At 42.3% G+C, this 16,009-nt stretch overlaps 1 protein-coding gene across 1 annotated transcript in view; it reads left to right on the forward strand.

Annotated features, from left to right (window-relative positions):
- MSANTD2 (Myb/SANT DNA binding domain containing 2) overlaps positions 1-16,009 on the forward strand; it is a 17,604-nt gene extending 1,595 nt beyond the window's left edge. The window contains exons 2-4 of the mRNA XM_066639532.1: positions 11,551-11,809; positions 12,055-12,115; positions 14,074-16,009. Of these exons, the coding sequence (XP_066495629.1) occupies positions 11,551-11,809; positions 12,055-12,115; positions 14,074-14,926 (1,173 nt within the window). The 3' untranslated portion in view covers positions 14,927-16,009. The remainder of the gene's footprint in view (positions 1-11,550; positions 11,810-12,054; positions 12,116-14,073) is intronic.

The following is a 16,009-nucleotide window of genomic DNA, read 5'->3' on the forward strand; positions in this document are numbered from 1 at the left end:
CCAATGTGAGCAATGTCCCATCACTTGTTTAGCATCAGTGATGGGGAGTCACCTTGATGGTAACTGACTTTACTCTGTGGGCCAGGAAATTACAATGCAATCTTCAGCACAGTCCTGTGTGTTTCCCACTCAGAAATAAGGCTCTTTGGGTTCACTCCTAGAAAAAAGTGTAGAGCAGTGGGTCTCAAACTTTTTATCACCTGGACCCACTTTTTAGAATGACAGTCTGTCAGGACCCACAGGAAGTGATGTCATGGCTGGAAGCGACATGATCAATAGGCTTCAACCCTAAACTGCGATAAGCCTAAAGTTCCATTACACAACACACTTATGCTGTTATTTTACATAGCTTGGAATTCATACATACCAGCTTGGAAGTCAAAGCAGAACCCAGACTAGGATCCTTCTCCACCCACATAGCCCTCCCTTCTTTCCAGCATTCCATCTTCCCACCTATTCAGGGCAAAGCACCAGGCCTCTTTCCCACCAGGAGCCTGCTCTTCCGAGCAGCTCTGTCCTCTGTATTTTCAACTCTGTATTCTCAATGTTGGCTGAGCTAGGTGCTATGCGACCCACCTGAACTTGCCATGTGACCCACAGTTTGAGAAACGCTGAGTTAAGAAATAAAACTCCTTCTGTTCAATTGATTTCACTCCTAGGAAAGTGTGTATAGTATTGCAGACCTTGTCCTTTAAAGAGACCGCTATAACTTGCTTCCTATCAGTTCTCCACTCCCATTCCTGGAGATTGCACAGGTTAGGCAATGTCATAACATAACAAAGCTAGGCTCTGGGTGGTTGTTGTTTGTGTGGTTTCTTTGTCCAGGATGCTGCTTGTATACAAGGGTTGTAAGCACAAGAATGAAAAACTTAGGCTGCATTCCTATACATACTGATCTCTGGTTGTGAGCTCTGCCTAAGTCAGTGGGGCTGACTTCTGAGGAGACATGCGTAGGGTTTCATAGTGACAGACACCCCAGAGATGGCATGAGCGGTGTACTGGTGGGGGAGCAGTGTCTGGTGAATGAGAGCCTGCAGTTTTATGGGTATTTGAGAGGCTTTTGGTTTGGATGACCAAAAGCTGGGAACAAAGTCAGGGTTTCATGGATGATTCTGGTTTTAAAATAATGAAGAACAGTATTAAACAGAAGCCTTCCCAAATAGCGTGTCATAAATGGTTTTTAGTTCAAATGGTTTTTAAAAACGAATAATTCTAAATGTCAAGGCTGAGAAATTGATTTAGTTCTGCTTCCAGGGTTTGAGCCTTAACTTTTCTAATTGGCATTAGAAGGGCCCAGAGAGATTATGGTGGTGGGCGCATTGAAAACTTTCAAGTATGGGGAAATAAGTGAACTTATTTGTGAAATAAAATGAGATTCGGAGCTTTAGAAATATGTCTGGCTTCAGATATTTTAAAATTTATAAAAAAGAACTTGTGCAAATTTAGTAATCTGCTTGGAGGGCTTTTCCCCTTTCAAATTGCAAGGATGCCGAATTGTTTTGGATAGGCACCAATTGCATCTTTAACTATGCGTTGAATTGAGTAAAAATGCTCCATGGTGCTTATTAGGTGCACAAATCCATTTATTATGATGAAAATGCTTTGTGGAATAAATGCCAATCTCACTTAGTGATAGTGTTTTTCCCTGTGATGACTTTCTTTTAGGGAATGTCATGACTGACCAGACATGAAGTGCATGTAGTTTCTTCGTGTTTTTGTACGTGGGAGCAAGTGGTTCTGCAAGTATTTCCACACTAGTCACTCACTGAAATGCAAATAGTTGCTTGGTCTTTTTATAGTTAGCAAAACATAATGGTGATCTGGATGATGCCAAGTAGTTGACCAATTCATTCCCAGCTGGTGGTGTTTTCCTGTTCACTCTTCTGATGCTGTTGCTGATATCTTAACTTGTATTCGCTAAGTGGTGGTACAGTAATCCCTTGATTTAACAAACTTTGGAACATTTTCTACACCATTTAAAACTAGTCATATATGTTCTGTGCATGTGCATCTCCATTGACTTAAGCACAATCAGATTGAACAGATTGACATTAAGGGAACTCCTTCACCCCCATTGGTCTGATCGAGTCCCTGTAATATGGTGTGCTCTAACTTTTGCAACATGCTATTTTTGCTGGTGCAGATGGAAATGTATTCCCTTAACTCTAAGGATTTTTAATATTAAAACTAAGTTGAGGGGCATGCCTGGATGCAACCTAATGCTGCTTCCCCTTAACTTCCTGCTGTCACGGTTGATAGCTTTAATCAGATGGATGTTAGCGGGATAAAGGAGCATCATATACATGTATCACAGCTGCTGGATATGAGGCTCTCCCCACCACCACCAAAGCAGCAGCGGCAACAGAGCAGATCCATGTGTACAGACCTGTCTAATTTTTCCTGAGCTGGAAGTGTGAATCTTCTTTTGGCACATCCTTGTGAGAGTTCACCTGAAACAAAGGCTTTAAAATGATTGTAAGTTTTCCAGAGTTATTTCAAGTTAGCCATTCTCCTGCTTGGTCAGTTTCACTGTAGCTGCACTGTCAATTTCACTGTTTGTTTCCTTTATTTAATAAATTTATTTCCTGCTTCCTCCCCCCCCCCCAACTGTAGGAGTTCAAAGCTGATTACATTGTTAGGGGAGTGTTTTCAAGCTTTTCTGCTAACTGTTGTGGGGATAAAAGCATGATTGATGAAAGCGATTTTAGGACTCTCATGGGTATATGTCACTTTATGAATGACTTTTAAATAGTAAACAGAGTACTCATAGTAGCACTCTTAAAGTTGCTTTTGTCTTCAGACGTGGATGAAAATACATCTAGAGCAGCAGTCTCCAAACCACAGCCTACAGTGCACTGGGATTATTGTTCCGGGTGCAGCAGTAGTGAAGCTTTACCATTCCACCACACAGTCACCGTTCATCATGCCCTGTCATCTCACAGCCTTATGCCGGGCAGCAACTTCCACTGCAAGTTGCCCCAGAAGGCTCTGTACCCTGGTTTCCTGGGTGAAGTGGCTGCCCAGTGTGAGGCTTTGCAATGATCAGGCATCACTAATGGTAGCTGCAATGCGGAACAGTAAGGCTTTGCTGCCCCTGTGTCTGGAATGAATATTCTGGTGTGCTGGATGGGGTTTGAAGGCCCCTGATCTGGAGCAGGGCAGTCCAACTTCTATGAGCCAGTGGTCACACAACCTTGATGTCACCCCCCCCCCCAATAGCACAGATGCTGTCATCCCCCAATAGCACAGATGCAGAAGTATATGGCAGTGATGTAATGGCCAGGTTCTGAGCTGCCTAAGCAGGCTCAGCCAGCAAGAGGTGGAAGCACCAGTGGGTGCAACGGGGCTTTTCTATCTTCCTGCCACCCATTCCAACTTCTCCTTATCCAAAGGAAAAGCTGGAACAGCATGGCAGGGAGAGAGAAAAGCTGCTGAAGTGGGAGGGAGTTGGTGGGTGCTAGCTGTGGCAGGGCTCTCAAGGGCTGCCAAAATGCACCTCATGGTCACATGGACCACCCTCATCTAGAGCAACAGGTCAGCTGAATTTGTTGTCCGTTACACCTGGCAGCGAGCTTGAGCTTCTGAGACTTTGTAGGCTAGGCAGCAGTTTTTAAGAATGGAAGTTTGAAGTGTCTGTAAACTCCCTGTATGTGACAGTCCATTCTAACAGAAATTTGTTTTGTGTCTTTGGCTAGCATAGCTTTAAGCAGGAAGCTCAGAGGTCAAACTGAGCTAAATGGTTTATTTCTGCTGTGGGATGTTCCCTATCCCATTAGTCTTATGCTACTGACACCATTAATGGTATTGATTTTGTTAACAGCTATTCTTGTACAGCAACGTGTTAGATTGAAATGAAGTAAACTCATCCACACTTCGTAAATGGGCTTGATTTCATGTGTGTTAAGGTCTGTCAGAATCTATTCTATTAATGATTTAATGCTTTGAATGTTTTCTAGGGATTTTTCTAGTGGGCTGATTCCAGTTCGCTGCAGAATATTGTGGATGGTATGGCAAGATCGTTGGTTTGCGGAAAGAACGAGCATTAACCTTGGAAGACCCATCTTTGTATCAAAGCTCATTGGGTAGAAGAACTTTGCCACTGTATTTCTCATGGTGCCTCTGAGGAGCAAGAAACACTCCATAAATTACTGCAGTTAATGATGTTTCTTGTCTTGTCTGTGATGCCTTTTAAGGGCCCAATGCTATCCAGTTTTCCAGTGCCGGTGCTGCTGTGCCAATAGCATATGCACTGCATCCTGTGTTGGAGAGGGAGTCTCAGAGGCCTCCTCAAGGAATGAGAACATTTGTTTCCTTATCTCTAGGCTGCATTACAGCTGCACTGGTGCTGGAAAGTTGGATAGGATTGGACCCGAAGGCACCTTTGGTTTAGTAGTGTAAGAGACAAGGTAAAGCTCAGTTTATATAGAAGTCATGCGCAGCTGCTTACTCTAAAATCTGTGGTATGTGCATTTTTAAATGCATGTTCTGTTAATCTCTTCAGGAGTTTATATTCCCTGTTGTTCTTGCTTTTCAATCAGTGGTATGAATACCACTGGTGGTGGTTCATAGTATGGTGGTACTTGGGCCTGCTGCCTTGGAAGATGTGTTACTCTGCTCTCCCTGGTCTGACACTACCGGGTGTGACAATGACTGAAGCAGAGATGCACTGGAAACAAGGTGTGGCTGTCTGACCTTCAAGGAATGCGTGGATTGGTCAAGAAGGGAAGGAAGGTGCAAAATGGAGGAATGATCCAGTTGAAGAACCTTCTCCCTTATTGCAGGGGCGACTGTGGGGCAAGCGATCCATTTTTGTGCATAGCAACCACCTCTGGTGGCAGTGATACTTGCACAGAAAAGGGTACAAAACCCCGACTTGCACGTGAAGTCTTTGCTCTGTATTTCAACCAGTAGTTCATTGATAAATTTCTTAATCTTAATAGGTTTGTTATTACCGTACAGATGCAGGCCAGATAACATCAACAGATGACTAGTCCCTTCCCTAAAGAACAAAATAAAGCATAACTTGCTGTGTCATTAATAGCTTTTGTAATATATTTGAAAGTTAATTAACTTGGCTGACTTGTTATCTTAGACAGCTCACATAGTACAGTCAAGGAAATGTTTGTACAAAGTAATTCAGCTTTCTTGTCCCAAGAGCATTGCATAGGTTCTGTAGTTTCTTTTTTTCCTTTTGCAAATAGCTTTCTCCCCAATTATGCACATTATTAAAATGTCCTTCTGTATGAATTGCATATGAATAATGTCAAGGCATATGTTTAACAAAATAAAAGTTCAGAAATTCCGACTTAAAAAGAAACGTATATCTAAATCTACGGCTTTGTTCCTTATGGATGAAGTTGTAGTGGCCAAATTTTGAGTATCAGGCAGATTCTCTTCCCTGGTCTAAATGATTTGAACAAGCACTTTGCATTGAACTATCAGGAGCTCTGTGAGCAGAGATAAAATCATTCTAATAAGATGATGAACAAAGTTTTGAAATTCTGGGAATCAGTGCAGTGTTCCTTGACTGTAGAAAGTAGGAGGGTAAATGAGTTGAGGGAAATAATTTTACTTTCCTAGTGTAAACTTGACAGCATCTTATCTATGAGAAGCGAAGGCACAAGTTCTACAAAAATTGCTTTGGATGCCAGGTCAAGGTCTGCCGTTAATGAGCTGAAACTTGCATTAATAATGGAAAAGGTGCAACTTAATTACCATGTACGAATATACTGGTGAGGGCTGTGAATTCTCAAGGACATTTTTTCTAATTTGGAAGATGTTTTGACAAAGCCAAGAGAGCTAAGGATGGACAAGCCCTTAAGTGAAGGCTCAAGTGTATCATTTCATTTGGATTTTTGTTTGAAAATAGTGTGATGTCTTGATAACTTTAAGTCTTTTAGACCAGGGGTGCCCAAACTCCGGCCCTAGGGCCACATGCGGCCCTCAAGGCCTCCCAATGCAGCCCTCAGGGATACCCCAGTCTCCAATGAGCCTCTGGCCCTCCGGAGATTTGTTGGAGCCCGCACTGGCCCGACGCAACTGCTCTCAGCGTGAGGGCAACTGTATGATCTCTCACGTGAGCTGTGGGATGAGGGCTTCCTTCACTGCTTGCTGTTTCATGTCTGTGATGCAGTAGCAGCAGAAAAGGAAAGGCCAGCTTTGCTTTGTGCAAGGCCTTTTATAGGCCTTGAGCTTTTGCAAGACCTTCTTCATTCATTCGTATAAGTTCATCTTTAATATATTCATTTATGTATACTTATGTAAATATATTCAAAATTTAAATGCAAATTAATTCTTTTTCCCCAGCACCTTGTCAGAAAGATGATGTGGCCCTCTTGCCAAAAACTTTGGACATCCCTGTTTTAGACAATAGCACTTTACCAAAATATGTTTTAATAGAGGAAATTTACTGACTGGGACTACCCAGGAAGTCAAAGCAATGGTCAGATCCACCTTTCTGATTCATTAATTCCAGTTTGGAGACATGTTGTCCCTTTTGGATAAAGCATTATGCGATGGTATCATGCCATATATATTGAACAGCTATTACCTGACAAATATTCAACCATCTGTGAAGACTGGACAGCATTAATCTAAGTTCAGGGCCTCTTCCTTGACGAGTCTTCAAGATTACTTTATTATGGAATATGAAAATATATTACTTGGCTAGTTGCCACCATATTGGGCTGAGTTCTTCTTAACTTGTAGTTGATTTAGTGTGGATAATTTACTTAATGATCATAATTTGCCTTTCTGGGTGTAACTTTCTTCCTCTTGCCTGGAGTGACTAATTTTCAAAGGAACCTGTAATTACGTAGGTACAGAAATTTAGGTACCCTGAATTTAGCTCATTTACATATATTGGGCTGCTTCAATTGATTTCAGTTTTGGTCCCAATCTGGTTTTGGAAGAAAGAAACCCAGACCAAAGCAGGAGCTGATTGTTATAAATATTTCATTTTCAACATAAAGTTCATAAAACAATGTCGCAGAAGAAATGTGGGGGGAAGATGTTTCCCTGTCTCAAAAGGGGGCACAGTCTAAAAAGGCACAAGGGACTCACCAGCAAACAGCCTTTGGAAAAGATGCACTGCAGGGTTTAATAGGGCTATACACTTTCCTTCAGTTCCACTGCTTTAAAGGTGCTTCTTTGTCTAGTAGTTGGGCTCATTCTGTTGTGTACTTTAACATTAGATAACCCGAAGATTAATGTTGGGTAAAAAGTCTAGTAGTAGTACCGAACTGTGGAATACCCTCCCCTTAGAATTGAGAACTGCTCCCTCGTTGCTAACATTTCGGCGTGGACTGAAGACCTTTTTATTTCAAAAAGCTTTTAATTGTTGACAGGCTGGCAGGCGTTCTTGCTTTTTTATATGAGAATCCATGGGGTTTGTTTGTTTTTTAGATTTTTTAATATTGTAAATTGTTTTAATGATTGTTTTTAATGTTGTATTTTAAATTGTTTGTAAGCCGCCTTGTGTGCCCTTTGGGCAAAAAGGCGGGGTATAAATTAATAAAATAATAGTAGTAGTAGTAGTAGTAGTAGTAGTAATTCATGATTGGGGGTACGGAATTTAGTCCTGGAATTTAGCCCCAGTTTCAGATGATAGTTCATCTTCTAGTTTTAAGATCTTTCTTCTGAACAGCTAAATTTTGTATTTTCCAAAGCCTTCATAAACCTTTGGGTAGCCATATTGGTCCATTAAAAATCCAAATGTCGCAATCAGATAATATGTATGTTCAGGTAACCTAAAATGTCAGAAACTAGTGATTGTATCATTGGTGCTGGTATCATTTTACACTTTGCAGCTCAACCATGCTATTTTATTTTAATGGGTTTGTATCCCACCTCTTCCCCATATTGCAGGGTGGTGCTTGTTGTACTGTTGGCTTCTCTATTCTTTGCATATGGTGTATTAATGGCATATAATCTAGGCCGGAAGGTCTGCCTCTCTCTTTACCATAGGTATGTCCACTGGCAACATGGAGAGAGAGCTATGATGTACCCATCTCTAGTGGTTTCCCCGCCCTGGCACTCTGCAGGCAGCTTGCAGGCTTTTGTCTTTTTATAGAGTCTGTACTTGAGTTGAAATAGTTTTTGGAGACTCCATAGAATTGCTGCTAGTCAATATTGCAAAAAGCTGCAAGAAAAACCGCTTTCAAATGCTTAGCTGAACCCCCAGTGTTGAAGGATGCTGGGACTCCCAAAAGACCTCATCAGAACAGATTAAGATTTCCAGGCTAATTGTGCTACAGACATTGTTTGTTTAAGCTTGGCTGTTAATAAAAGCCTTTATCATCTCTAATGAACCTGCATTCAGGGTTGCTTTATTCTGTTCCTTTGCTAGATAATCAACTCTTTGCAACAGAGCAAAGCAGAAGTATTTGGGTTTGGGTAGATTTGCATCTGTTGTCGCCCCAGTGGAACCTGGTCTTGAAATAACTTTCTTTAGTGTAAGTGGGTTGTGTAGCTTGCTGGAGAACATCAAAAAGCATGCATAGGCATGAAACCTGTGCTTTGCTGAGGATTAGCAACATGTCAAATAGCACTGTTCTCCCCCCCCCCCCAAGTGCTAGGATGGTATTATCTGGTATAACAAGTTGGGGGGGGGGGTTTAGTGTGAGAAAATGAACCAAATAACACCTCTAGTTTTACTCAGAACATTCTGAAGTGTGTTTGATTCTTATCTTTGGGACGGTGTTGGACTTACCAATGAGGCTTCTATTTCATAGGGCTGTGTGTTAAGTAACGTTAATCATGACTAGGCACCATTGAAATCAGTGGGATTATAACTTAGTTATAACTAAAAATTTTCAGATATAACTCATAGGCAATTTGATGATTGGGGAACAGAGAAAGCTGATTTATTTCTTTGTCTTCTGAGCTTTTGCAAAATATTACCTTTCAGTAGCACGAAATAGAAAGCTGAAATTATTATGGTATATGGGGGGGGGGTAGATTTCAGGGGTTAAATGAAAAACTGCCTGTACCTTATAACCGAATTGTGCTGTCTACAAAATGGAGGTAAATTTGATACCTCTTTTAAAAACAGACTGAGAAACGGTAAAGCTAGAGACAACTGGTGTCTCCCAGACCACAGAGAATACCATCTGCTCTCCCCCTTCACCAACTTGAGAGCAAGAGGTTGTTACCAGTAGCTTTCGTAGGGGAGTTGTAGTGGAGTCTGGCCTGCCACCTTCTACCCCTGCCTCAGAATATCCTCCAATAAAATTGTTTGCTGACCAGGATCCTGGACAGACCTCCTTCTATCATGTATTTCAAGTGCTGTCCCTGGCATTGGTATTTGTATAGCCCTTCTGTCATGCGTTCCAATATGTGTTGCTTCAGCTATAATGGATTTAGGAAGAGGACATGTGATGTGCACTTCCCGAATTTTGGACTGGTGAAACAGTCTGTTTTCATCACCTGATGGTTCTTGTTTCTCCACTCTGTGTGTGTACATGCACTGTCTCTGCATCACGAAGCTGACCATTCTTGTTACCTTCATTCCAACTTTTGGGATCCTGACTATTAGCAAGGGCACTAATTGATTCTCCTTGAGCAGCTGTGTGGTGAAGATTTAAGCGGCACCAGGATCGCTGTAGGAGCTGGCACAAGGGAACATGGAGAGATTTGTTGTAAGAGTATAATCCAAACTGTTGAAGAGGCTGGGGGATAGCATAGGTCCTGTGACACTTGGGTAACTGGATTGCTTGTAGTTCTTACTATGTCTTCTAAAAAGAGAGGCTCATTTTGTGTCTTCCTCACCCTTAAATCTGCCAAGCACTTCCAAGGCTTTACCATGGAGCTATAGCTCAGTGGTGGAGCACCTGTTTTGCATGCAGAAGACCCCCATTTCAATCCCTGGCACGTCCTTGTGGGACTGGGAAAGACCCCAGTCTAAAACCCTAGAGAGCCACTGCCACTCAGCGTAGACAATGTTGAGCTCGCTTGATCAGTGATCCGACTGCCATAAGGCGACTCTGTGTAGTATTCATTTTTTGTAATGGAACAAGAGCAAATAGGGTGCTGCTCTGTGACACTGTAAACTTTTTTTTGGGTCAGTGAAGTCTATGACCTACTCTTAACGTCAAAGATTACATTAAGAGAGTTTGTTTTGTCATTGTTCTTCTCCCCGCCCGCCAGTACAGGTATTGCATGCAGTTGGAAAATTGGGAAGCAGAGGCTCAGAAGGATTTTACGCTTGCTGCTGTGTGATGCATGCTGCCTGCAGCCAAGTGAGCCACCAGAGTAAAGAATGAGAAGGTGAAATCCCAAGTGGAGTCAGTCATGACTAAAGGAGTTAAGATTGGGTCGCATTGGAACCAGTGGGATTTAGTCATGACTGACTCAGCTTAGGATACAACCCAAGGGCCCCAAATCTGATGGAGGCTTGGGGTTTAAGATGCTTCAGACTCTAGGCTGGACTGTTGGGTTTAATGTTGAATTATTAGACCTGACCATCTTAGTACTGTGTGTTTTGATATTTGAGCATGGGAATTCAGAGCATTATTGATTTCACTTCTTTTAAATTTTCAGCAGCTTCCCAAGAGACAGAGTGAGTTAGTAAGGATGCAAAATATGTAAGTAATATATTTTACTAGCTAAAGAGTTTAGGCAAACATACATTTTAAAAATTCTTAATATTTTCCTTATTGGAGTTAAGGGATGATCCCTACTATCTGCTTTTGGTGACTCCTGTTCCTTTCTTTCTCCTGCTCCTTCACCTTCTTCTCCAAACTATGGGAACAACAGTAGCTGTTCTTTCTCCTCTTTTTGTCAAGGTGTACGTTTTATGGGCCTGTTGGTATCTTGACTGGGACTTAGTTCTGTGTAATAGACCAGGTGTGGGGACTGTGAAGGGGAAAGGCTTTAGCAGTAGAGAAGACCAACTAACATTTAAGTCTTAAACCAGTGGTTCTCAAACTTCTTAGCACCGGGACCCACTTTTAGAATGACAGTCTGTTGGGACCCATCGAAGGTCATTAAGGGCACTTGTGCTGCTATTTTGCATAGCTCGGAATTCAAACATTCCCAGCTGGGAAGTCAAAGCAGAATGCAGATTTGGATCCTTCTCCAACCACACAGCCCTCCCCCCTTTCCAGCATCCCATCTTCCCACTTAATTCAGGGCAAAGCACCATGCCTGTCTCCCACCAGGAGCCTGTCCTGCCCAGCAGCTCTCTACCCTGTATTTTCAGCTCTGTATTTTCACTGGCGGCTGAGCTAGGTGCTATGGGACCCACCTGAAATTGGCTTGCGACCCACCTAGTGGGTCCTGACTCACAGTTTGAGAAACGTTGTCTTAAACTGTTGATCAAACCGATGCATTATTCTTTGGGTAAATATGCAAGTGAAAGCTCTATCTTGGTGAACTTTAAATAGCTGTGAAAGTTCAGTGTGGCTTTAAGGCTACGTGGAAGCACTCTGTTTTGATTAACATGTGTGGCATATGCTGTGCAGCCAATGTTAAGAGCCAGACAAAAAGAGCGTGTGGATTTAGAAGTCTCAGTAAGTCAGCATGGACTAACGCACTCCTTTTGTGTCTTAGACCCTTCGCAGGTGTTACAGTCGGGTGAAAGAGCATGGAGTTGGGAAAAGGAAAAGCAGTTACACATTTGAGCAGTTGGAACAGGTGTTTGGTCAAGGAGGATGGGACTCTCAACCCTGCCAACCTGTGCTTATCAACAGTAGCGGCTTGTACCAAGAGCTGGAGTCGGACGGCAGCACAATGGAGGAGTACTCACAGGATGAATGGGGGAACCACAGCCAGGACCTTCACTGCTACCAGGCAGGAGATCAGGAGTTGGGTAAGAAGTGTTGGCCTTCCTCATTCTCTGGCATGTTGCTTGGTTTTGAGTTGCTGTATACGAGAGGAAAATATCCTTCTCATCTTTAGCTATGTACCTCTTAAAAATGCTGAAGAAATCTAGCTTTTTGTATGTGCATTTTTGGTACTCCTGCAGTGTGTTGTATTTGACAACAGGTTGAATTATTGGAATATTCTCATGTCTTGTAGTCTTCTTAAACACTTACTCGTGACCTTACCTTTTAGATGAAATGCCAGCCACGAAGAAATCGTTGAAGATAAAGCAGGAATCGTCTGAAGAATCACAGTAAGCTGTGAGATACAGGAAGCTGGACTAGATGGGCCTATGGCCTGATCCAGTGGGGCTGTTCTTATGTTCTTATTCTTATGTCTTGCCTAATTTCTTTAGGTGTTTAATTGGCCATCCTCCTTTAGGAGGGTAGGCATTTGTATCTTTCCTCGAATAATTACAAAGTCCTTCATCTAATTCCTAATTGGAACATAGCTAGCTCTCATAAAATTAAAGCTTCAATCAACTATAGCATGTGCTGTTCATCAGCTATGTGTTGTAACCTGAAATTCATTCACTGGTTGGTGTGTAATGTTCTTATTTTACATTTGTAAAATCTTATATCTATATCCTATTTGTCCCTTTCCCCTTTACACTTCTTAGCTTCACAAGGCTGGAAAGTCAGGTCTGCCCTCACCATATTAGCAACCCAAGCTGTTCTAGTATCTTTCTTCGGAGGAATGGTTTTTAGGGTGAAGTTCAAAGAGAGGATTGCAAAAGCAGGACTTGGATCCAGTGCTTACTGGGCTCTCCCCACCACCCTTGTTCCTTTCTGATGCTTGCCAGGATGAAGCAGCAAGGATAGCTTCTTGGAAACTGCATTAGAAATGTTTCGGTTAGCAGTTGGGCCCAATGCCTAGATGGGGCTGGCCCCATTGTTAAGTGGGTTGGGGTGTGATAGTGGGGGGACCTGTAAAGTTTGATGTTGGACCATGTTATGCATTTTCAGACCCTCCCATACCACTTATACTAACTCAACTGATTATGGTTGTTGCATCCCAGGTGTGTTTTATGAGTGGTATGTCCAATCAACCTTAATAAGACCAGTGTTTAGCGTTCTAACAGTTTAGCGAACACCTATACATACGCCCATCTGGCTAAGCAAACTCAAATCTCTGTCTGGCACATCCAATGTCTAAATTAGCAGTATTCATCATTTCCAGAACCCGGACTCATTTCTAAACCCAGCCTTCATTGTGGGTTCTGCTTGTCCCCATCATGCAGTCTGGCCAGAACACTTGCTCTGACTGCCAGTGAAATGAGCCCAGAAGCAGTCATTTAAAATTTGTCCACATGCACATGGATGCTGTGCAAGGGCTTTTTTTTACCCCTGTACTTGGGCTCCTACCCAGAAGACCAGAGATAGGGGAAAGATTACCTTAGCAAATGGTGTCAGTGTTGCTGATGGGGCCATCTGAGGCCAGATCGAAACCACTCCACAATCATTGTCCCCCAGCTGAAGACCAGTGGTCTAAATGCCCTCTCTTTCATTGTTCTGTCATTACTAGAACCACCCAAGAGTTTAAAATGTTCTTGTTTTCATTCTGTTCTATGTTGGTGGGGGCGAGAGGTAAGATGTTGTTGTCTTGGTAATTGGAAAAGATACTACAACCAGTTTCCATAACAGCCACGAAACAGGCAGGATTCTTTGCACCCATCAGCAAGAGTGAATTTAATTGAGCAACATCTTGGTAGCTAGTTTCTGTTGGAATCAACTAATATTTGGAAATATAATGCACCTGCTTTTAAGCGACACCTTTCCAGGCTGAGTATTCACAAAAAGAAAATAATGGGGATAGGAACAAGAGAGATTTCAGAGCCTGAACATATCCAGTTTATTTTTTGTGGTAATCCTTGCCCAAGGAGTCTACTGTGCAGCCTCTTGTTGCAGAAAATGCTTTCAATGCTTAATAGAATCTGTGATATTTTGTGATATTTTGATGCAAGGATTTTGTGGCAATGGATTATCTGCTACATTCATGACTTTTGAGGTGCCGTTACTATTTTGTGTGCTGCGCAACGGACTCTGGCTGGGACGGTGTCCAGGATTAAGTTTGTGCGGATTAGTTCTCTCTGAGTTTACTAAAGTCCCATGGCACCATGATTAGTTTCTGTTCCTGCTGTCTGCCTTGTTCTTCCTTGGTGTCAGATTGTGAAAGTTGGTTGCTTATTGTGTGTGTGTTCTTTTTTTTAAGGAAACGCGACATGATGCAGAATATTGTACAGATCTTGGAATCCGTCCAGTTAAAATGGGAGCTGTTTCAGAGCTGGACAGACTTCTCTAGGCTCCACCTTTCAAACAAACTGGCTATTTTTGGCATTGGCTATAACACGCGGTGGAAGGAGGACATCCGTTATCACTACGCTGAGATCAGTTCCCAAGTCCCCCTTGGCAAGCGGCTCCGGGAGTACTTCAACTCTGAGAAGCCAGAGGGCCGGATTATCATGACTCGGGTACAGAAAATGAACTGGAAGAATGTGTACTACAAATTTTTGGAGATCACGATCAGTGAAGCCCGGTGCTTGGAGTTGCACATGGAGATAGACTGGATACCAATTGCCCACTCCAAGCCCACCGGTGGCAACATTGTCCAGTATTTATTGCCAGGAGGCATTCCTAAAAGTCCTGGGCTGTATGCCATTGGTTATGAAGATTGTCACAGGAAGCCACAGTCTCCTGACCATGAGGTCATCAGCCACGATCCTGACAACGAGACTCTGGTGGAAGCAGAGATGCCCTTATCGCAAGCCTCTCTCAAAGTGGAGATGGAGTCGTCCCGAATCAACTATTGTTACCTTGGCATTGCTGAGGTCAGAACTCTTCAGCAGTGTTTGTTCTTACATTTTCAGGCAAACACCAAAACCTTCAGCAAAGAGTGGGTTGGAATCAATGGGTTTTTATCTCAGAACTGCATTGTAGAGCCAGGGGTTTCTCCAAAGTCCATCTACATCAAATTTGTGGAAGTAGAGAGGGACTTCCTTTCTGCTGGCTCTTTGGTTGAGTGCCTGGAAAAAGCCATTGGGTACCCATTGAAATTCAACAACTGAATTTTTCATCCTTCATAAGGATTGGGGGGCTTTGTCTCCTCTGTAGTGTTTGGACATTTTCTGGAACCTTGCAGTATATGACTGGGCAAAGCAAACCTTTCTGAATGACATTTGAACTTGGAAGGAATTGAAACAACCACAAAGGCTTGCAAGTGACTTTACAAAAAAGCTTATCCCAAGTCAATAAAATATACAGCTCACTTGCTTGGGCCGGCCAGCGGGCTTTGTAAAGAGAAGACTCTGCCAGGGGCCCCCTTGTAAATACAGTGACTATTGGTACATTCCACGTTGGACAAACTTACACTTGTTTCATATGAAAAAGCTGTTTTCCACAATGTCTCATTTTTACACATCTGTCTCTCTAAGTGTTATTACAGTTATGTAATAAATAAGCAATACATAATGGCAAGTTTAAACTTGGAGTCACATGAGACTATTTTTCAGTGCCACCCTTAGCTGCTCTTGTACATAATTAAGCATTTCACTTTTTTTTTACTCATCCAGTGTTTTTACGATTTCCAACCAGTGTTGCCTACAAAAAAACTTACGTTCCTGTGATGTATCCCACTTTACTAGTAGTGTTGCCATATCCGTTTTTTGTTTTGTTTTGTGTTTTTTTTTTTTACATTAAAGTAATCCCTGGCCTTTTTAAAAGTTTAGTTAGCCTCTTTGTGTAGCAGTGGAAGTAACTCAACTGCTGGGAAGCATTTTGTCAAACCATGCTTTTTATCAATACAATCAAAGCTGTGAGGAGGGGTGGGGGTAGGATGGGGAGAGGGGACGTTACAGACCAGGGGAGTAAATATTTTTAATGCCTCATTAAAATGTTATTATATAAGCCCCATTATGCTGCCAACAAGTGCTGGCATTTTTTAAAATTTCTTTTTTTAAAACCTCATTGATCAGTGGAAGTTGTGACATACAATGAATGTGTCAGTCCAAATAAAAAGAAACATGTGGATTTTCAGAAATATGTTTCTTACTCAGTGGTATCTTTCTCGATGTAGAAATGATCTTCGCCATCGTCTCTCTAAAGAGACACTTCTGTTGTGTTGAAATGTGTATGCTGTCAACGAGGCTTGG

The sequence above is a fragment of the Tiliqua scincoides genome, chromosome 11 (genome assembly GCF_035046505.1).
Source record: "Tiliqua scincoides isolate rTilSci1 chromosome 11, rTilSci1.hap2, whole genome shotgun sequence".
NCBI classification, from domain to species: domain Eukaryota; kingdom Metazoa; phylum Chordata; class Lepidosauria; order Squamata; family Scincidae; genus Tiliqua; species Tiliqua scincoides.